This window comes from Pithys albifrons, chromosome Z (genome assembly GCF_047495875.1).
Source record: "Pithys albifrons albifrons isolate INPA30051 chromosome Z, PitAlb_v1, whole genome shotgun sequence".
NCBI classification, from domain to species: domain Eukaryota; kingdom Metazoa; phylum Chordata; class Aves; order Passeriformes; family Thamnophilidae; genus Pithys; species Pithys albifrons.
The window spans coordinates 33,966,604-33,988,254 of NC_092497.1; the positions used below are offsets into that span (position 1 = coordinate 33,966,604).

A 21,651-nucleotide genomic window follows, 5' to 3' on the forward strand; every position below is an offset into this window, starting at 1 on the left:
TCAGAACCTTGGGATTCAGAGTCCAGAGTGCTCTCCATTACACCACAGGACCGCCCTGATTTGGACATACCTACCAAATTAAACCATTTCTTTTCCTCCCAATGCCACGTCTTTCCATTTTGCCTGCTTTATGTAATATACCTAGTTTTAGTGTTGCAGGCTAAGTTAATGAAAACAGTTTCCTTGATCTGATTTGTGAGTCCTGCAAGGTCTTTTTCTGCCTCTGTAGAGCATCCCAGTGGATGTCACTTCCTTTCCTTACCAGAATGTGCTTGATCAGAGCAAGCATTTGTGTATGTTACAAAGTTTTGCCAATCTGACATACCTTCCTTGCATGGATGTAAATGCATTAGTATAAAGGGACTGCAGCTTAATAAGTTTCAGAAACAGAGTGCTTCAACTCTGTTCATACAAACTCTGCACTGTAGAGCTTTTTCTGGTATAAAATATAGCAATTCACAAGCAAATAATTCCATGACTCCCCTCCCCCCCCCCCCCCCCCGCCCCAGCTCCTTCATTACACAATGAAACCTATTGTAAGGATGTATTGGCAATAGATGTTTATTTTGTTTTGGCTGCGTATGAGAAAGAGGAGGGGGAAAAAACCCCTTTTCATATTTCTAAAGGCTTTCAAGTGCTTAAGAAGCTTTTAAGTTTATTTAACAAATTTTCAAGCATCAGGATATGTTTCGGGTAAAAATTTACTTGAATCTGCCAAGCACAGAGCTGTATTTAATTATATCTGAAGTAAGATTTTGGTATTTTTATTAAGGGGCCATCCACATTTGCTTTGTAACGGTTACTCACTAGAAATGTCAAAGTGTGTCATCATGACGGATAGGAATGTTGTTGTGAAGCAGAATTTCCAGGTAATGAAAAATGAGTATATTTATGGAATGAAATGTATGAAATCTTTTAAGCCAGAGTGAATCGGGTTTTTCCATGTTTCTAGGAAAGGATGATGACTGTTTTTTATGAGATGACACACTCAGTATGCAGTGTTTCCTTAGCTACTGTTTAACCCTCTAATGTACTTTTTGTGATTATTTTCTTATGTTATAAGGGCACAGAGCATGTGGTCAGGAAAAGTTTTTCTGTTAGTAGGTATCTGCCATGCAGATGTTGTCTTGATGCCACTTCTTGTGAACACAGATGTAGTTGAAGGAGGAAATTTTGTGGATTGCATTTAGCAGATAAATCCAGCTTCCTTAAGAGCAGAGGTGTAGAAGTAGAGAAAATGAACAGATACTGAAATTATTGCTGCATGTTATTGGCACAGTGCTCTGAACTGGTCAGACTTCTTTTTATGCTTTCTTTCCATTCTTCTGAAAGCTTTTGTGGATTTTTTTGGCTGTGCCCTTTAAATTATGATGTGAGCAGAGATAAGCCAACCTTTGTCAGACTGTAACAGTAAGGAGAGGAGGAATGATTTTGAGTATTTTGCTGTAAATAGAATGATTTATTAGTAAAAAAACAAAAATCAAGTGTGTGGGATGGCATGTAACTGAAATGGCAAAGTTACGTTAACATGTACATTTTTCTGTTTTGAAGTATTAAAGATCCTAAATGTGATGGTGTTACATGGCTTCAGTGAGAAGCAAAACACTTCTTAGTGCATATTGTTCACTGGAATGTAACCTTATTTGCAAATTTCTACTTTCTCAGTGGGCAGTTTTTTGGAGATTTTATTAAAAAAATGTATTCTCTTTGGTACAGTTGTTTTGTCCTATGCTCTTATTTGTTTCTGTACTTAAAATGTCCAAGTTCATGTTAGCATACATTTATTTTGTGAATAGGTGCTTCAACACCAATAGTAGCATCAGAATCACAAGTAATGTTATTCTCTGCTTACTTGCAGGATGCTGGAATATGGTATTTGTTCCACAGGGTTGCTACAGGAGATTCTCATAGTTTAGCCATTGAAACCAAATCAGAGCTGACACCCTTGGGAATCTTCTATAATAACAGAGTTCATTCTAATTTTAAGGTAATGTATTATCTCATTTAAAAAAATGTGAAGTTCTTTATTTGCAAATATTCTGTATTAGGATTTGTCTGTTCACATTTTGAGCTAGTTAGGTGATAAATTTGTGCTGTGTTTGAACTGTACTGTAGAATGGTGTACAATAAGCATGGGTATATTTTCTTGTCACATTTCAAGTATTTATTCTGTTTCATATCTTTGGAACACAAGGACAACTAAAACCAGTTAATATTTCTAATAAAATACTTTTTCTCAGAAGTAGTGTTTCAGATACTACTCTTTGTAGCTTTGTTTTCTACTCTGAAGAAAGCTGACCCCTGAAGAATCAAAGGTCTTTTCAGCTGTAATTCATCTGATAACTTCCTGGAGTAGCTGTGGCTTGTATTCCTGAGTGTCTAACATACAGTAACTCAAGAGTTTACACATGGTGACAGTCTCTGGCTAGAGATAAAGCTTCAGTGTTGCCTTCAGGAGCCCAGTAATTTGTGATAGTTTTTTCTTACAGGGTTCTCAGCCTAGATACAGTCATTGATGATTGTTTTATTAGTGTGACTTTCATACCTTTTCCACATGTCAGCTAAATGAAGTTAAAATCCTTACAGTATTTAATTTTGAATCTACCTGCTCTCTGTGTGTGGGTGTATAAATATGACATTTACAAAGCCATCTAGACTCTAAATCCTTATTTGTGTTTGAAGTTTGCCTTATAAGGAATTATTTGGTCCATGGAATTGCTACAAGACATTTTCATAGTTTAGCCATTGAAACCTTATAGAATCACTACTGGCCTTTTTATGCCAAGTGAAACTGATTTTCCTTGACAATTGATTGTTTAGAATACCAAGAAATTATGCAATATTTTATGGAAGTTGTGTTAACAATGTGTTTGGGACATTAGGGGATTTTGTTCAGATTGGAATTCATACAAATGGAATAAAAAAGTGCATTGGGAAAAAAAAACCCCTTTGGCTGTATAGCTAGTGTCATCTTTAAACACAATTTGTGTGCTTAAATTCCATGTTTAAAGATAACTCCACTAGCGGGCCTGAGTATCTACTTGTGCATAGGACTCACTTGTAATCATAATTTGGATCACTGGTGAAAATAGTTGCAGGTATTTGTATGTAATTCAGGTCAAAGAACGTACATGCTTCCTCCTTGCTTTTGTTTTCTCAAGTAAATTATATCATACTGAATTATAGATTTCCAAGCTGATGATTGTTAGAATAAAAATAATCTTTAGTGGTGAGAAGTGTTTAGTTTTAAAGTGAAATACAAAGTATTTTTCATAGTGGGATTTTTTTCTGTTTCTGAGGGTAATATTCACCACAAGATTGGATTCCAGACTTTCCAGAACACCATCTGGAAATTAATGCAAAACCTCAGAGAGATGTTGTGAAAGAAATCTGAGATGAACTTTTGTGATTGTCCATTACTTTTTTTTTAATCCCCAAGAGTTTATTTCTTCTGCTCAAATTAGCACAGACTTGTTTATTATATTAATTAGCTAGTTTTCCCTTAGACAATATGCTAATTGAAGCCAAACCCAAAATCTAAGAGTTTCTAATTTGTGTATGGAATGCAATATTTAAATTTTATAAATTTAATATTTACTCTAATGTTGGAGACTATGAATTTTCTTTTCTTGCTTGTTTCAGGCTGGTTTGTTCATTGATAAGGGTGTTAAAACAACTAATGCTAGTGCTGATGATCCCAGAGAATATCTTTGTTTGGATAATAATGCAAGGTAAAGGATATTTTATTTCAATTGAGTGAAAAATGGTGAATTTTTTGAGATTGCTCTTGCCTTCACAGGGCGAAAAACACTTGTAAGACAATAGCATAATTTATAAATTGTAATGAATCAATAAGTTCATATATAATTCTTTTCCCTCATTTGTTCATCTGTTTTGGGAACAACTCGGATGGTGTGTCAAAGGATTTGGCTGTTTCTTCTGAACTCTTGGTCAGGGTAGTTTTCAGGTTCCTAGAAGACATTGTTTTAAATGTGCTCTACCATGATGCTGAAAATGTGTTCTGGAATCTCTGCTAAAAGGGGAAGGTTTCCTTTCAAATGTGATCTTCTGACTTATGATTCAATTTTAACTAATTGTTAGGAAAAGGCTTCAGTAATCCACTTGCCTTTCCGAGTGCTAAATGCTTTCTGCTGTACCTTGCAGGTTATAGCTCGGTGTACAGTTTTACTGAAGGCTACGTGCAGAGATGGTACATTTTCTTTGGTTTATAAAATGAGAAAAAACAAGGGAGAGTCTAGGAAAGTTCCAAGTTATACTGTTCCTGGTTAGTCCTGAACTTCAAATAACATAGCCTAGGATAGTGATTTTACAACAATATGGGATAACTATATCTCAACATTTTATTGTGACAACTTAGCATTAGGACTGAAAATATGATTCTTAACATTATCTTTATTTTCAAGCCCTGTGTTTAGGACAAGGACAGTTAAGTGACAGTTAAGCTGCAGATGCAGAGAGGAAAGTTTCTGATTTTGTTGGCGCTCAATAGCTGGAAATGAACTTGCTAGTTCCATATTTTGACAGAAACCCCATATATACACTTGTGGTTTACCTCAGTTATTACAGGTAGTCAAGATTGGCAAAATGTCCTATGAGAACCTGTAGTGTGTTGAGAATGTAAGAAACTTAGTGCATGAGATGACGTTTTGTTTCACAACAGATAAAGGAGTAATGAGGCACTGTGTAACTACATGAGGCCACTAGTTATTGTACATGGAACCAAACTGTGGGGGTTTAAATGCTAATTGAGGAGACTGAGACTGTCAAACCCAAACATTTACCTATTCTCCCCTTCCTGCCTTGGATGGGGAGGAAGCAGATCTGAATCCAAACAAAAGAGTACAAAGTGATGATTGAGGAAATGGACATGGATATCTTTACCCACTCAAGATGCGTATTTGTAATTTTTTTTTAATGTATTACTTTTTCTCTGGGGTCTTGGGGATAATCAAGTGAAACCTTCACCAGTTCTTAATCAGGATGTTTCTTCCTAATCTTTAAAATAGGTTCCAGCCCTAATTTACAGTACAAGACTGTCTTGGTAGCAATGCAGACTATTCGGTTTGGAACAGAAAAATACCTCAGATGTTCTTAAAGAAGGGGCATTTCTCTGTGTCAGAAGTGTTTGAAAGATTTGAGGGAACAGTTAGACAAATGTCTAGCCTGCTTTTGCATAGTTAATGTCAGCCCTGTGAATCCTCCCAAGGAGCTTTAATTCCCTTCATCAGACTCTTACATTAATGCTGCAGTAAAAGTGGGGAAGGCAAAAAGTAAAAGGGTGTAAAGGCAGTGAGATGTACCTAAAGAAACTTAGGGAGACTGAGGAAGAGCAAGAGAGTTACTGGAAGAGAGAAGTTTTATATTCCTGCTTCATTATACCTTGAGACACTTTTCTAGTAATCAGAGAGTTAGAGATGTACCTGAATTTATCTTCTCTCATTCCAAACATGAAGCAGAGTGAAATTTGCTCATCAGATGAGCATGAGTGTTTATCTTTCAGGCTTACTTAACTCAATATATATGACACATGTAAAACAAAGAGTTTTCTTGTACTGAATGTTTGGATTTTTATCTCTCCCAGGTTTCGACCTCATCAAGATGCAGACCCTGAAAAGCCCCGAGTTGCTGCCCTGATTGACAGATTAATCTCTTTCAAAAACAATGATCATGGGGCCTGGGTCAGGGGAGGGGATATTCTCATTCAAAATTCTGGGTAGGTATTCAGAAGTAAACAGCTGCATGCTGTTACAAAGTTTTACCTGAAGCTTTCTTTATGTAAGTACATTACAGAAGGATTCTGAGAGAGGATTGATGGTTAACTGGACAAATTTCTCACGATCATGATCAGCTTTCATGCCATGCTTGAAATATACAAGTTTATATGAGATTCGATGAGAACCTGCCTTAAGCAGCAAAAAAAGAAACTGTAATATAGAGAAGTCTAAAATTTGGTAGACACAGTAACTTTAGATTGAGTTATCAATGCCCTGAAGCTCTCATGTCCTGCTTAAAATGTGTAGAAAATTATTTGATTAGTTTTTAACAGCAACATTTTTGGAAGAGTTAAGTGTGTGGTGGTTATAAATTCCATTAATAGAAAGATTCAGGTTTTTTTTGTTCAGTCCATAGCAGAATATGGTCTTACAGTAGCCTATTATAGGATAACTCAGGAAAAAATCCTGATGCTTTCAACTTTCTTTTAGGTTTGCAGACAATGGAATAGGTTTGACCTTTGCTAGGTGAGTACTTTGTTAATCATTTATGTGTTTTCTTGCCTAGAAGTTTCGAAAATCTACATGCTGCTATTAAAATTAATAGATATACTTTCATAAGGCTGTGGTTTTGTTTTTGGGCCTGGTTCTATTTCCAGTGATGCAGATGAAGTTATAGAGACTGTAAACTGACACAGCTGCCAAGCTTATACTTTAATTCATCCTGTACTTGGTTTACACCACAGTTTGCTGCCTCTTCACCAGAAGGGATACATTTATCCAGATATTCTTGGTTTTGTATGATTCCTTTTTTGATTTTATTTTTCGTCTGAAGAGTTGAAAGGAAATAATGCAAAAGAAGGCGGACAAGCATTTAGAGAGGGTAGAGTCTCCTTCTAATGAAAAAACCCCAAGTAACTTACATAGTAAACCAAAATTGTTGCCATTTGAGTTATGACAAACTGGCCCTAGGATTGCAAAAGAAAGAGTACTGCATTAGAAAGGAAGTGAGATATTTTAATCTTAACTCTCTGATGAACATTTCAGAGAGTTAACCTCAATTACTGTTAATGACCAAATTTGTGTATTATAAATGAAATCGAAACTGCTCTGCTTAAGGAGGACTGTTACAGAAGTAGAAGTAGGACTATGCCTTGGTATGTGCATCTGCTGGAGAGTCTTGGCTAAAGACTTAACTGTGATGTTGCTTTGATAGTGATGGGAGCTTCCCAAATGATGAAGGTGCCAGCCAGGAGGTATCAGAATCACTGTTTATAGGTGAGAGCAAGAATTATGGGTTTCAAGGTGGCCAAAATAAATATGCAGGAACTGGAGGAATAGACAACAAGACACGCACTCTGCCTAGAAATCGGTGAGTATGTCATGAATGAAGGAAGTAGAAATGCAAGATACATTCTCTGTATCAGATGTAAACATACTTCTTGCTGGAGCTGTGAGAGACTGACGCCACTGAAGGTGATGCTCTTTATACTGCTTTGTGTGCAGCTGTGTTATTCTTACTTTTTTGCTGAGGCAGTTTCTTCTGATGCTACCACAAGTCACTTTGCTGTAGCAATTTTAGTTACCCTACTTAAATGAAACCTTCATCTTGAAAAACATTCAGTTCTGGAAGAGAGAAGGAAAAAGCTTTCCGTTAAAAGAATTTCAAGGGTCAGTTTGGCTCCAGAGACTGCAATCTGTCTATAGCAAATCACAATCTGTGACCGTGATCCTTTTCTTTTTTCACTGACTTGCTTTGTGACTTGTTTGACGTAGGGTCAAGTCCTATCCTTGCCATAGACTAGGAGAGAAGACTTGTGGTTTAAGCCCAGCTGGAAATTAAGCCCCACGTCGCCTCTCCCCTCCTCTCACCCCCTCAGGTGCGAGAGACAAAAGGCAGACATCCTGAATTAAGATAAGAACAATTTACTGGAAACAGCAATAAGATAATAAAATGAACAGTCATAGCAACAATATTAATAACAAAATATACAGAATGAGAATGACTTACATATAAAAAAATGCTGACCAAGACAAAAAATAAAATGGTTGACAGAACGTCTATGCCCACATTTTCCCTACAAGCCCAAGACAATGAAAAACAGTGGTGAACAAACCCTCTGGTCAAGACCAATGTTACCCAACAACTCTGTTTGCCAGTTGCTCCCATGGAAAAAGGAGCAGCCCCCTTTCTAGGAAGTGAGAGCCCTTTCCCCTGCCCCCCAGACATGATGTAAGATGGTGTCAAATAGCACAATATCTTGGTTACACCCACAAGGCTCCAGGCTCTGCTCCCTCATGTCCTTGGCCAAACCCAGGACATTATCCACCCCTTATTCTATACCATCTACTCATGCCCCAACCCTACTCCTTCACATGCTGTCCATCTGTCTATCTGTCTATCTATCTACCTAAAAATATACACAAGCACAGGTGTCATTTCTGTTATCTGTAGCTGTCCTTCCAAGATGTTTTGCAGAATGTTTTCGTCCAAAAACCTAATCTCCTTGAGGTACACATTGTGTTTCCACATCCCTCTGCACTGCCCACCAAGTGCACCCCGGTCCTTGAACAAAAATAATCCCATAGATGAGTTTGGCTTTGCTTGAGACAGGACTAATCCACACTGTTTTCCCTAACACACTCCTCTATATGCACCATGGGGATTTTACCCTCTTCCATGGTATGGGAAGATTTTGATGGGCAGGTTCCCCCACCCATTGCTTTCAGTGTGGCACTCAGTGGTGCTGTGACTTTGTTCAGGTCACAATAGTCTACTGTCAGTCTCCACTGGACTTAGGCACTGGCCATATGTGACTATTAAAGGATGAGCAAGTCTTGCTGACCGCTCCCTGGCTCTCCAGTTCACAAATCATCTCATGGATGGGGGTCACAAAGTCCCTGTTGGTACAGTGTTATCGATGGTGCACTGTTGTGGTAGCAATCAATACCTGTTGTTCTTCCACCCCCAGCAGTCTCACAGCAGAAAGGTCCTCTGAGAGACTAGGCAAGGTGTTCAACTTTCTAGTTTTCTCTGTCTCCACAGCAGCTATCCACCAATGCCTTTTGGATCCTTGAAATACCCTCTCCTGAGGTAATCTAAGTGAAGGATGACAGGGCCTCTGGGCTGATCACAGTAGGATATTTTTGCCATTCGTTCCCAGTCAGACTCACTTCAGCTTCCAGCATAGTCAGCTGTTGGGATCCCTGTCACTCGAGAAATCGAGGTGGTTTCTGCCCCTACATATCCTGATGGCATCAGGGTGTACTGTTGACACTCTTGTGGGTCTGACGCACCAGGCCATCAGATCCAGTAGATCTGATTGTCCCTTTCCCTCACCTGTCTGGAGGAAGCGCCCCTCTAGCGCTGGTCATCATGCCATTGCTCACTTCTTGTAAATATGAACTGAAAGCCTCTTCAAAAGGATCAGAAGTAACATCATCCCTCCCGTTCTATCTGAGGACCTACCTACTGGAAACTGAAACAGCACTTACCTTTGAAGAATTTCCTGCAGTGACTGTTCTTTCTCTCAACTGAAGTACCCTTGCTGCTAGGCCAGAGGTGGGTTTTCCATCCCACTTCCTTGTGTCCTCTCTGTGATCATGCAGGTAAAAGCACAGGTTACCTTGTGGTTTGTGCCCTCTCTCTCGAACAGTGAGGTTCTTGCTCCCAGTAGCAGAGACTCTGGTCCACACTGGGACATTTCCTTTCTAACTTGCTGAAGTCTTTTGAGTCTGTTCCACAGTTGTGGGCAGTCTTCCCACAGCTGAAATTGGCTGGAAGGCAGGGAGGGAAAAAGATGATCATCTTAGTGCTGGAGTTGGGTAGTCACCTGAAACACTGTTCTTCCTTCATTGACATCAGTGCCAAGAAGTTGATAAATGATGATGATGGCAGTCCATACAAACTTCTGCCACGTGGATTGTGTACACTGGATGTCATCTGGATCTACAGGGGACTGCTTGTTATTTGAATCCCTATAGATTAGCTCCAGCACAGCTAATTCTCTCAGGTACTTGATAGCTTTCTCCATGGCATTTCTTCTGCTTGGTTGCACTACTATATCATCCTTGAAAGAATACCTTTCCCTCATGCTTGATACGAGTTGCCTCCAGAGGCTCAGAGTTTCTGTCCTCTTCCCCATCCCCTTGTCAATGGCCATATCCTGGGACAGGAACCCCAGCTGCTTGGGTTCGCTATCATCATTTCATATGGACCATGATATCTCAGCACCAGATCACCCGTGTCCCACCCCACCGACAGCTGAAATCTTTTCACATATCTTGCAGTACCTCTGGGAACAGGGGTCAGGTGATTATCTCTGGCTTTACCTCTTCCTTCTCTTGTGAGTGCCCTACTTCCTCTTGATCTGTCACCAAGCAAATTGATTTAGTCTTCAATTTCTTTTCTATATTGGGATGACTGCCCCCAGCATGGGTTGTTCCCCTGGTTCAGCTCCAGCTTGAGTGGCCATGGTGCCTGTTAGTCTGTTTTCTTCCACCTGCCCCTGAGGGTGCTGTCTAGTATTGAACTGTGTCCAGTAAAGAGTGACTAGGGTCCAGCACACTACAATAAGTTGCTCCTCTCTGGAGTTGCCACAGCATTGTCCTTGCAAATATTCTGTTCACTTTAACAAGGTCCTGTAGTTGTTCAGGGGTGAACTTCCAAACTATTGGAGCAGAATAGTCCTTCAAAAGCTGGCCAGTTTTCTCCCACATTCCATGCCACTCATGACTATCAACTCTTGGGCAGATTTCTGATCAACCTTCCTAGAAATGTTTTTCTTGACTCTAAACATGGTGTAAGGAGGCCTGGCAGACTTAGCAACAAGAACATGCAAAGGGAATTCAGAATTCTCAAAAGCTGTTGTAACAGGCCTGAAGGAGAAAAAGGGATTGAAAGGTTGGGAAAATCTTCCATGTTCCCCCAGAAGATGGGTACAATTATTAATGAATTCCCAGAGGCAGCATACAAAGCCAGAGCAGGAGAGCAACACTGAATACGCATCCCAAATGACCCTCGTTGCCCTTGATGTTATCATATCCTGTACTCATAATCCCCAGTACAGCAACAGAGCAATCCTGATCCCTCTCCCTATTCTGAAAAATATCATCACAAGGAGCACATCTGGGAACAGAGACAGTGTTTGGTACTAACCCACATGAACAGACCAGGCAACATTGTGATCAGTGGTCCATGTCTAATACATGAAAGCTTAGATCAAGTTTGTTTCCAACCTGTGCTGGGTGAGTTTGTTGTTATCTCAATGCTTCATGCCCCACAATGGGTGCCAGTTAAAACTGATGTGGCTGAAAATTCAGCCCCACACAGCCACTCCCCTCAGGTGAGAGAAACAAAAGGTAAAGATCCTGAGCTGATATAAGAATAATTTACTGGAAACAGCAATGAGAGAAGAAAACAAACAGTAACAACAGCAATATTTATAACAAAAGTGTAGCAAAAGAATGTGATTTATGTACAAAAAAATGCTCACTGACTGAGCTGGTGCCACGTGGCTCCCATCACAAAGAACAAAATGGCCAAAAGACTGTCCATGCCCACCTTTCTCCCTCAAGCCCAAGACAATGAAAAGCAATGGTGAACAAATCCTCTGGTCAGGACCAGCATTACCTCTGCTCTGTTCACTGCTCCCTCCGCCAGAGAAAGGGAAGCAAGGGAGAATGCCTTTCCCCTGCTCCTCAGCCATGACAAAAGATGGTAGCAAATAGCACAGTGTCTTGGCCACACCTACAAGGCTCCAAGCCCTCCTCTCACAGCTGTGGCCAAAACCAGGATAAGGGGTGATGTAAGTCTGGGCCACCCAGGGTTTTTCATGCTTAGCAATTTAAAGGAAAGAAGTTAATGTGGCAATGATTTATAAGGCATTCAGTCTAGTTCACTGGAATCACAAAACAACTGAGGTTGGAAGGGACCTTTGGAAGCCACCTTGTCCAACTCCCCTGCTCCAGAAGTGTCATCTAGAGTTGGTGTTCCAGGACCATGTTCAGTGGCTTTAGTGTATCTCTAAGGATAGATTCTCTACAGCTTCCCTGGCCAACTTGTGCCTGTGCTCAGTCACACTCATGGTGAAAAAGTTTCACCTGATATTTAGGAGGAAACTCCTGTTTCTCATTTTGTGCCTGTTGCCTTTGATCCTTTCACTGGGAGGATCCTGGCTCCATCTTCTTTCCACCTTCCCTTGAGATGATATTATACATTTTGATTCCTGCCTTAGCCTTCTCTGCTCCGGGCTGAACAGTGTGAGGTGTCCCAGTGTTTCCTCTTATAGGAGATACTGCACAAACTTAGCATCTTTGTGGTCCTTTGTTGGACTCCTCAGTATCTCTATAGCTGTCTTGCATTGCGAACAAGCACTGTGGGTGTCAGCTTGCTGAGAGTATACTTGGCCTAATCATCCTGATCACTAATGAAGATGCTGAACAAGACTGGATTCACTATTAACCTCTGAGGTAACACCACCAGTTACTGGCCTCCAAGTAGACTTTCTGCCATCACTTTCTAGACCCAACCATTCAGCTGGTTTTCAGTCTGTCTCCTCTCAGACACCCTGTACTTCATGAGGATCTTATGAGATACAGTGTCAAAAATCTTACTGCAGTATTGGTAGACCTTATACACTGCTCTGCCCTCAGCTACCAGGCCAGTCATTTCATCACAGAAATTTATCAAGATGGTCAAGCATGACTTCTTGGTGAATCCATTCTGATTACTTGTGACATCTGGAAATGGTTTCCAGGATTAGCTGCTCCATTACCTTCCTGGGGATCATACTGAGGCCTACCAGCCTGCCACTTTCTGCATATTACTTTTTCAAGTTAGAAGTGACATTTGCTTTCCTCCAGTCTACAGTCACTTCTTGCACTTGCCATTATTAATCAACAAGCATGTGGCATTATTTTCCTGCTGTATTTCTCATATTGGAAAAGGGGCATATTTGCAAATAGGTCTTCTAACAGGAAAATTTAAGAGTGGGGGATTTTTGACTCATTAGAGAAGTGCAAAAACTGTATTTCCTTTACTGATACCGATCTTGTGAGTCGTTCTTTTAATGTTGCTTTCTTGAATCCTCTGAAAGGAAATGTATTTATGACACAGATTCAGACATATCGTGGGTTTTGTTACAGGATGGTATAAATATTTGCTTGCATCAACAGGACATTTCCAATTAGAGGCTTTCAAATTTATGATGGACCTATTCACCTTACCAAGTGCACGTTCAAAAACTTTGTGCGAACTCCAGACAGATTTACCAGTGCAGTTGGATTCTTGATGAAAAATCCATGGCAGATGACACCAAAAAATAATATTTCTCTTGTGAAGTTTGGTCCAAATGTAAGTTTATTACAAGTTTTTCTATGGTCTTGTAAATGGTTTTCTTTTCTTCTTTTGTTTAAAATAAGGAGACGAGGATCCTAGGTCATCTTTTCCATGCAACCATATTCCAGAGTTTTTCTCTCTTGGTTGGCAGTCACCCAAGGTGTCTCCTGAGCAAAAGACTCCAATACAACAGAGATACAGGATCTGTTACAGTAAATGATTCATGGCATATGGTAAAGCTGAAAGGGAGGTTTTAGTAAGATCTTGTAATGAGGGGTATCTTCTTAGTAATGAATTTTCAGTTGGAAATATTAACACCTTTCAGAAGCAAGAGTTGGCCTGAGCCTATTACTAAAAACAACATGTCTGTTTTGCAAGATTCCACTATCTTTACCATATGGTTTTTAATCAACTTTGTCAAATTTCTGTGTTTCTGCATGTGTGCAAGTGTTAGTCTGTGCTTCACCTGCAGAAAAAAAAAATTAAGATTTTAATTGTTGTCGTCAGGTTTCTTTGAAAGCCTTCTTTGGAAAGCCTGGTCCCTGGTTTGAAGAAGGAGATCTGGATGGTGACAAGAACTCAGTATTTCATGATCTAGATGGTTCAGTGACTGACTACAAGGATACCTATGTTGGCAGAATGGATAATTACTTGATTCAACACCCTAAGTGCATTAATATTACAGAATGGAATGCTGTAGTTTGCAGTGGGAACTATGCACAGGTTAGTACTCTTGGCTTTCTGGTTTTTGGGGCAAAAATATAATATGAACTACTTGTGGGGTCAAAGGTAGTATAAAAAATACAAAATTACCTATCTTTAGGTTTCAAAATTTTTTTCTTTTGAAGTCCTTTTATGCATATTACACTTTTCAGCTAGTTCTGTATGTATCATGTTCCCTTTAGCATGTGGACTGGGAGTACAGTATTAGGTGCTGCAAGGTAAAAGTGCTTGCCAAGAATTATAACTTGCAGCCCTATCAGCTAAAATATTTTTGGATTGGAGGTGTTGAATTCCACTTGAATTCTGTTGGATTTTTTTCAAGTGGATTTTAAGGGGTTTGTTTGGTTGGTTTGTTTTCTGGAGATGTTAAATACCATGTTCTGAATACAAGTCTCACAGATTTGATTCCCATTCTGGTTCCTGGTCTATGTAGTCAAGTGTCATAGCTGATTTTTTTTTCCTTCTTCTTCTCCTTCTCCTCCTTTTTTGTCTGCAAAATGGGCACAGTGCGCAATAGTTTTTCAAATAGGACCTTTATTTAGGAGATATTTGAGTATTATGTAACTCAGAATACCAAGTTGCAGCATTTTGATTAATTATGCACTGATTGTACTTCATTGTTTCATTTCCTTTTGCACAGTGTCCAAATCTCCCACTTTCTTTTCATTCTCTTTAATATCATGTAGGTTTATGTCCAAACCTGGAATGGACAGAATCTTTCCATGACGATCATCCGTGATGAGTACCCAGCCAATCCCATGGTTCTTCGAGGTATTAATCAGAGAGCTGCTTTTCAACAATATCAGCCAGTAGTGATGCTCCAAAAGGGCTATACAATACATTGGAATGGAAAAGCTCCAAACATCACCTATCTATATCTTATTAACTTCAACAAGTATGTTTACTGCTTTTCATGTGTTTGGTCCATAAGGCAATACTGAAGTTACATCATACACAATTAGTGTGCATGAGAGTTTGCAACTATGAAGAAGACTGAAGCTTGGGTGGGGGTTTTTGTTTCATAATTACAAATACTGAAGTATGAAAAGCAAGAAATTAATCAGTAGACTTCCACATGAAGTTAAATATTTGTCCACTACAGGGTCTTTGAGAAAAAACCTTTGGAGAAGAAAATGTACAGACAGTGAAGTTGAGCAGAATTGGAGTTGAATAGTTTATCACACTTGCTTTTGTTGTCAGATGAACTTATGAAATATCTATAAAGGATAAAATAAAATATATTTGACAGAATCAGAGTTACTATAACATTTAATGAAAGACAGTGCAGAGAGGGAAAGAAGACTTCGTGTAGAGAGACGAATAAGAGTCTTCTGGTTGAGGGTTTGGGAACTTTGGTGTTCCTGTTGCTTGTTTTTGAAATTATGTTTGCTGAGTATTGACATCTAAACTCTTCCTACAATGACTCATACACTTTACTTTTGTTTTTTAGGAATGACTGGATTCGTATTGGTCTTTGTTACCGACCAAATACAGATTTTGTTATAGTTTTGGAAACTTTTCAAAGGCGGTCATCTCCGCTGTCAAGCAAGGTAGAGCGTTATATGCCTGCCTCTTCAATGATGGAGCTCGAAAAGAATCGATCAGACAAGAAGTTTTACTTTGACAACAGTACTGGGTAACTCCTTGCAACTTGACCCTACTAGAAGATATTGTCTAACCTTAAAATGTGCAGTTTGATGGTGTTATAAGCAATTGATTGAGACATGCTCATAAGAGAAAAGCTGTAGTGGTGGAGCCTCAAACCTCTTTGAAAGAAGGTTTCTCCTTATATGTCTTTTGTGGTAGTTTTGGCATTAGTTTTAGCTAGACCTCAGTTTGGCAGGCCCAGACAGTCTGACATAGATGAGAGGAGACAAGCATCACCTGACTTAAGCAACCAAAGAGATGTTTCATATCGTTTTCATGTCAACTCAAGTATAAAAGAAGGTGTAAGAGTGGCCTTGGTCAGTACACTTCATATCCGATGCTGAGTGAATATGTTATCACCACGCCAGTAGTGTTGGACCTCGTCACCACTTTACAGCTGCTTAGTTCGTAAACCTTTTTTTTTTGTCATTGGTTTTTCTTCTGTTTTGCCGGGGAGAGTCTCTTGAGGTGCTTTTGTGCTCTGAGTGTTTGGAATGTGTTGTTAGTTGGGTGACTGGGTGGTTGTTGTTGTTGGGTTTTTCCACTTTTGTATATATATGTGTTATATCATGTTCTGTTTTTAATTCTCTCTCTTTTGTGTAAAAATAAGAAGGTTGCCATTTCAGATTGTTTTTTCTTCTTTTTTTTCTCTTCCTCCTCCCTCCCTTCCCTTGGCAGGGGGAGGGGAGACCCTGACAGACTACTGGGCAGTAGGCATTTTGCCAAGTGTCCTAGTTGAGCAGGAGGGACCAGCTGACACTGTGTAAGGGTGATCAAAGCTGTGTATTCTACCCCCTCTATTCATTCCCCAAGGACAATGGGCCATTAGCAGCAGCTGCCCAGGGAGTCATTATCACCTTCACACTCAGCCTGAGGGGTCGGAGCTGCTAAGGGGCCATCAACAGTTCAATACCCCCTGGCTCCCAGAGATAATCACCCATTGTGTGAGTCCCCGCTCAGGAGCAGGGACTGAGTGCTCCCTGAGGGTACATAAGTGGTGGGTAAGAAGACTTTGGTAACTTCTCGTTGGATCCAGAGGAGCAGCAGGACCTCGACAGGAGGAGATCACCACTCTCGCCCAGACCACAGCCCTCGCCTACACCAACAGGTTTTTCATTTCCTTTTGCTCTGGACTTGGGGGAGCCACAGGGGTCTCAGCACAAGGGCAAACAAACCCCCTTGGGTTTGTGCCCCAGGACACTGGGTTATATTGCTGGGTTTTTGTGAGTTGAAAGCAATTTCCCTTTTGTGTCAGTGTTTTGATTGTAATATTATTATTAAATTTTAGGTCTGACTTATAATCTCTCTCTCGTGGTGAATTCATTTCCCCTGCTGGTTCGCCTTTAAACCAGCACATCTTTTGGCGCCCAACGTGGGGCCACGAGAGAGAAGTCAGAATTACAATTTGATTTTGTGTATTTGGATACAGAAACTCCCTGACTACCATGTTGCTTGATGTATTCATGTGGATGGTGTATCTGGGCCTGTTCATATTTCGACACATGGGGAACCATTTGCCTATTTTGATGCTCTCTTTAATACCAGGGAGAAGGATCAAAATTGCTTTATTAATATACTATGTTTATGTTGTCATAACATCAGAAGCAGTGAATTTCATTGTGAATGTATATTCAGTCTGGTGTGCCTGTCCTGGTTTGGGTTGTTACCTCTGGGGTCTCATTAAAAATAGCACCCAACCTGTGGGGAAAACAGGCAGAGATGGTTACTTCCACCTTTTCACCTCTGCTACAACAATCATTGAAAATATTGAGCTTCCTTTTGATGTTAGGGACAGCATAATCTTACTGTTAGTGCTGTTAGTGTTGCTTTGTCTCCTCTGTACTGTATACACCATGTTTAGGGTCAGAACTGGGCTTTCTAAGGAGGCTTGCTGGAGGCCTGCCCTGGGAGCAGATGATGTTGAGTGGCACGGGAAGTGGGAAGATATGGGCCAGTATTTGGAGACCTTCTCTCCTCAAATGATCTGGAAATTCACCCCGGAACAACTGCAGGACCCTGCCAAAATGCTAAGCTATGTGAAAGGAAGATGCTCTGGTAGTCCCAGAGATGTGCAGCTCACAGCAACCTGCTGGGCCCTGGCCACTGCCTACCGCACACTGCTTGGTGTGGTACAGCATCATCAGGAGGAGGAGAAAAGGAGCAAATCCACAGGTGCCATGTCCACCCAAACCACAGCTGAGCCAGAGAGAAAGGGAAACAAATCAACCAGCACCATGTCCGTCCAGACCATGGCTGAACCAGAGAGGAGAAGAGATACATCAACCAGCACCATGTCCGTCCAGACCATGGCTGAACCAGAGAGGAGAAGAGATACATCAACCAGCACCATGTCCACCCAAACCACAGCTGAGCCAGAGAGAAAGGGAAACAAATCAACCAGCACCATGTCCACACAAACCATGGAGGAGCTGGAAGGACAACAGAAACCAATAACAGTTGCCCCTGTCCAGAAAAGAAAATCGAAGACCAAATCAGTTCGTATAGTGAATGATGAGGAAGAGTCAGGACCTTCACCTCGAGCAGAAGAAATGGAGCCAGAAATAATCACCCGGTCCCTATCCCTGGGAGAGTTGCGTGAGCTCCGGAGAGAGTTCACAGGACAGGCAAATGAGTCCATCTTGACCTGGCTGCTTCGAATCTGGGATGCGACAGCCAATGATACAATTCTAGATGGGAGTGAGGCAAGGCAGCTGGGATCCCTGTCTTGAGATGTGGGCATTGGAAAGAGACAGGAAACTCTCAGCCTCTGGCGGCGACTGTTGTCAAGCGTGAGGGAGAGATATCTTTGTAAGGAGGACCTCCACATACAGCAAGGACAGTGGAACTCAATGGAACAAGGTATCCGGTGCTTAAGGGAATTAGCCGTACTGGAGATAATCTTTTCAGAGGATGAGAGATTCCCTAAAAGTCCAGATGGTGTCCAGTGCACATCCCAGATGTGGTTAAAATTTGCACGACTTGGGCCAGAAATGTATTCTCACTACCTTGCAACATTGCAGTGGAGAGAGGGAGAAGACAAGGTGGGTGCACTGGTCAGCAAACTCAGGATTTATGAAGACACTGTCACTGCTCCATTACGAGCTCACGTCTCAGCTGTGGAAACAAAACTGGCTGAACTGGAAGAGAACATTAAGGAAGGACTCTTCCATATCTCTCCAGAACAAACGAGAGTCTCTGCCATCAGAAGCAGGCGTCTTCCAGCTAAGGAGAAAGGGTACACTCCACGCGGCAATCTGTGGTTTTACCTCCATGAGCATGGAGAAGATATGAGGAAGTGGGATGGAAAACCCACCTCTTCCTTAGCAGCTCGGGTACGTGAATTGCAAAGAGGCACAACTAACACAGGGAATTCTTCAAGGTTGAAGGCTGCTCCGGTCTCTCATGGGCAAGGCTCCAGACAGTATAGGAATGATGATGTTATGCCCGACCCTCTTGAAGGAACCTCCCGGTCATATTCACAGGGAGAGCGCAGTGAGTACCATGAGCAGGATTAGGGGGGCCCTGCCTCTAGCCAGGTAGAGGAGAGGGACAATCGGGTTTATAGGACTGTGTGGATTCGGTGGCCTGGCACATCAGACCCACAGAAATACAAAGCTTTAGTGGACACTGGTGCACAATGCACATTGATGCCATCAGGATACGTCGGGGCAGAATCCATCTCTATTTCTGGGGTGACAGGGGGATCCCAACAGCTGACTGTACTGGAAGCTGAAGTCAACTTGACAGGGAAGGAATGGCATAGACACCCCATTGTGACTGGTCCAGAAGCCCCATGTATCCTTGGCATAGACTACCTGAGGAACGGATATTTCAAAGACCCAAAGGGACTGCGTTGGGCCTTTGGCATAGCTGCTGTGGAGACAGAGGAAATCAGACAGCTGAGCACCTTGCCAGGTCTCTCAGAGGACCCTTCTGCTGTGGGACTGCTGAAAGTTGAAGAACAATTGGTACTGCTGGCCACAGCCACAGTGCACCGTCGGCAATACCGCACTGACCGAGACTCTGTGACCCCCATACACAAGATGATTCGTGAGCTGGAGAGCCAAGGGGTGGTCAGCAAAACTCACTCTCCCTTTAATAGCCCCATATGGCCAGTACGAATGTCCAGTGGAGAGTGGAGGCTGACGGTGGATTACCGTGGCCTCAATGAGGTCACACCCCCTCTGAGTGCCGCTGTGCCGGACATGCTGGAGCTTCAGTATGAGCTGGAGTCCAAGGCAGCCAAGTGGTATGCCACCATCGACATTGCCAATGCCTTTTTCTCCATTCTGTTGGCAGCAGAGTGCAGGCCACAGTTCGCTTTCACCTGGAAGGGGGTGCAGTACACCTGGAATCGACTGCCCCAGGGGTGGAAACACAGTCCCACCATTTGCCATGGACTGATCCAGACTGCACTGGAAAAGGGTGAGGCTCCAGAACATCTACAGTACATCGATGACATCATTGTATGGGGGAACACAGCAGGGGAAGTTTTTGAGAAAGGAAAGAAGATAATCCAGATTCTCCTAAGAGCTGGTTTTGCCATTAAACAAAGTAAGGTCAAGGGACCTGCTCAGGAAATCCAGTTCCTAGGAGTGAAGTGGCAAGACGGGCGTCGCCAGATTCCAACAGAGGTGATCAACAAAATAGCAGCTATGTCCCCACCGACCAGCAAGAAGGAAACTCAGGCTTTCCTAGGCGCCATGGGCTTTTGGAGGATGCATATCCCTGAGTACAGTCAGATTGTAAGCCCTCTACCTTGTGACACGGAAGAAGAATGATTTCCAGTGGGGCCCTGAACAACAACAAGCCTTTGAGCAGATTAAACAGGAGATTTACCCATGCAGTAGCCCTTGGGCCAGTTAGGACAGGACAGGATGTGAAGAACGTGCTCTACACTGCAGCCAGGGAGAACGGCCCATCCTGGAGCCTCTGGCAGAAAGTACCTGGGGAGACTCAAGGATGACCACTGGGATTCTGGAGTCGGGGATACAAAGGATCTGAAGCCAGCTACACCCCAACTGAGAAAGAGATCCTGGCAGCTTATGAAGGAGTTCGAGCTGCCTCAGAAGTGATTGGCACTGAGGCACAGCTCATCCTGGCACCCCAACTACCGGCGTTGGGCTGGGTGTTCAAAGGAAAAGCTCCTTCTACCCATCACGCCACTGATGCCACATGGAGTAAGTGGATCGCTCTGATCACGCAGCAAACCCAGACAGGGAATCCTAATCGCCCTGGGATTTTGGAAATCATCACCAACTGGCCGGAAGGTGAGAGTTTCGGATTGTTATCTGAAGAAGAGGAGCAGGTGACACGAGCTGAGGAGGCCCCACCATATAACCAGCTGCCAGAAGAGGAGAAGCGATATGATCTCTTCACAGATGGCTCCTGCCGCATTGTAGGGACAGGCCAGAAATGGAAAGCAGCTGTATGGAGTCCTACACGGCAAGTTACAGAAGCGACTGAAGGACAGGGTGGATCAAGTCAGGTTGCAGAGCTGAAAGCTGTTCAGCTGTCTTTGGATATCGCTGAACGAGAGAAGTGGCCAAGACTCTACCTTTACACTGACTTGTGGATGGTGGCCAATGCTCTGTGGGGATGGCTGGAGCATTGGAGAAAGGCCAGCTGGCAGCGCAAAGGGAAACCCATCTGGGCGGCTGAGATGTGGCAAGACATCACTGCCCGGGTAGAGAAGCTGAGTGTGAAGGTCCGTCACGTAGATGCTCATGTACCCAAGAGCCGGGCTAATGAGGAGCATCGTAACAACGAGCAGGTGGATCGAGCTGCCAGGATTAAAGTCTCTCAAGTAGATCTGGATTGGCAGCGCAAGGGAGAGTTGTTTCTAGCTCGATGGGCCTATGATGCCTCTGGTCATCAGGGCAGAGATGCGACATACAGATGGGCTCGTGACCGAGGGGTGGATCTAACCATGGAGAGTGTCTCACAGGTTATCCATGACTGTGACACATGTGCTGCCATCAAGCAGGCCAAGCGGGTGAAGCCTCTATGGTATGGTGGACGGTGGTCGAAATACAGGTATGGGGAGGCCTGGCAAGTTGACTACATCACACTTCCCCAAACACGCCAAGGCAAGCGCTACGTGCTGACCATGGTAGAGGCAACTACTGGATGGCTGGAGACATACCCCGTATCTCACGCCACTGCCCGGAATACCATCCTGGGCCTTGAGAAACAAGTCCTGTGGAGGCA

The 21,651-nt window shown here is 42.4% G+C and overlaps 1 protein-coding gene across 2 annotated transcripts in view; it reads left to right on the forward strand.

Moving 5' to 3' along the window:
- Window positions 1-21,651, forward strand: part of CEMIP2 (cell migration inducing hyaluronidase 2) — a 66,000-nt gene that overhangs the window by 35,511 nt on the left and 8,838 nt on the right. For both annotated transcript variants that reach the window (XM_071581678.1, XM_071581677.1), the window contains exons 11-19: window positions 1,859-1,987; window positions 3,643-3,731; window positions 5,603-5,734; window positions 6,225-6,260; window positions 6,949-7,104; window positions 12,909-13,086; window positions 13,579-13,794; window positions 14,481-14,689; window positions 15,245-15,430. In XM_071581678.1, coding sequence (XP_071437779.1) covers window positions 1,859-1,987; window positions 3,643-3,731; window positions 5,603-5,734; window positions 6,225-6,260; window positions 6,949-7,104; window positions 12,909-13,086; window positions 13,579-13,794; window positions 14,481-14,689; window positions 15,245-15,430 — 1,331 coding nt within the window. The remainder of the gene's footprint in view (window positions 1-1,858; window positions 1,988-3,642; window positions 3,732-5,602; window positions 5,735-6,224; window positions 6,261-6,948; window positions 7,105-12,908; window positions 13,087-13,578; window positions 13,795-14,480; window positions 14,690-15,244; window positions 15,431-21,651) is intronic.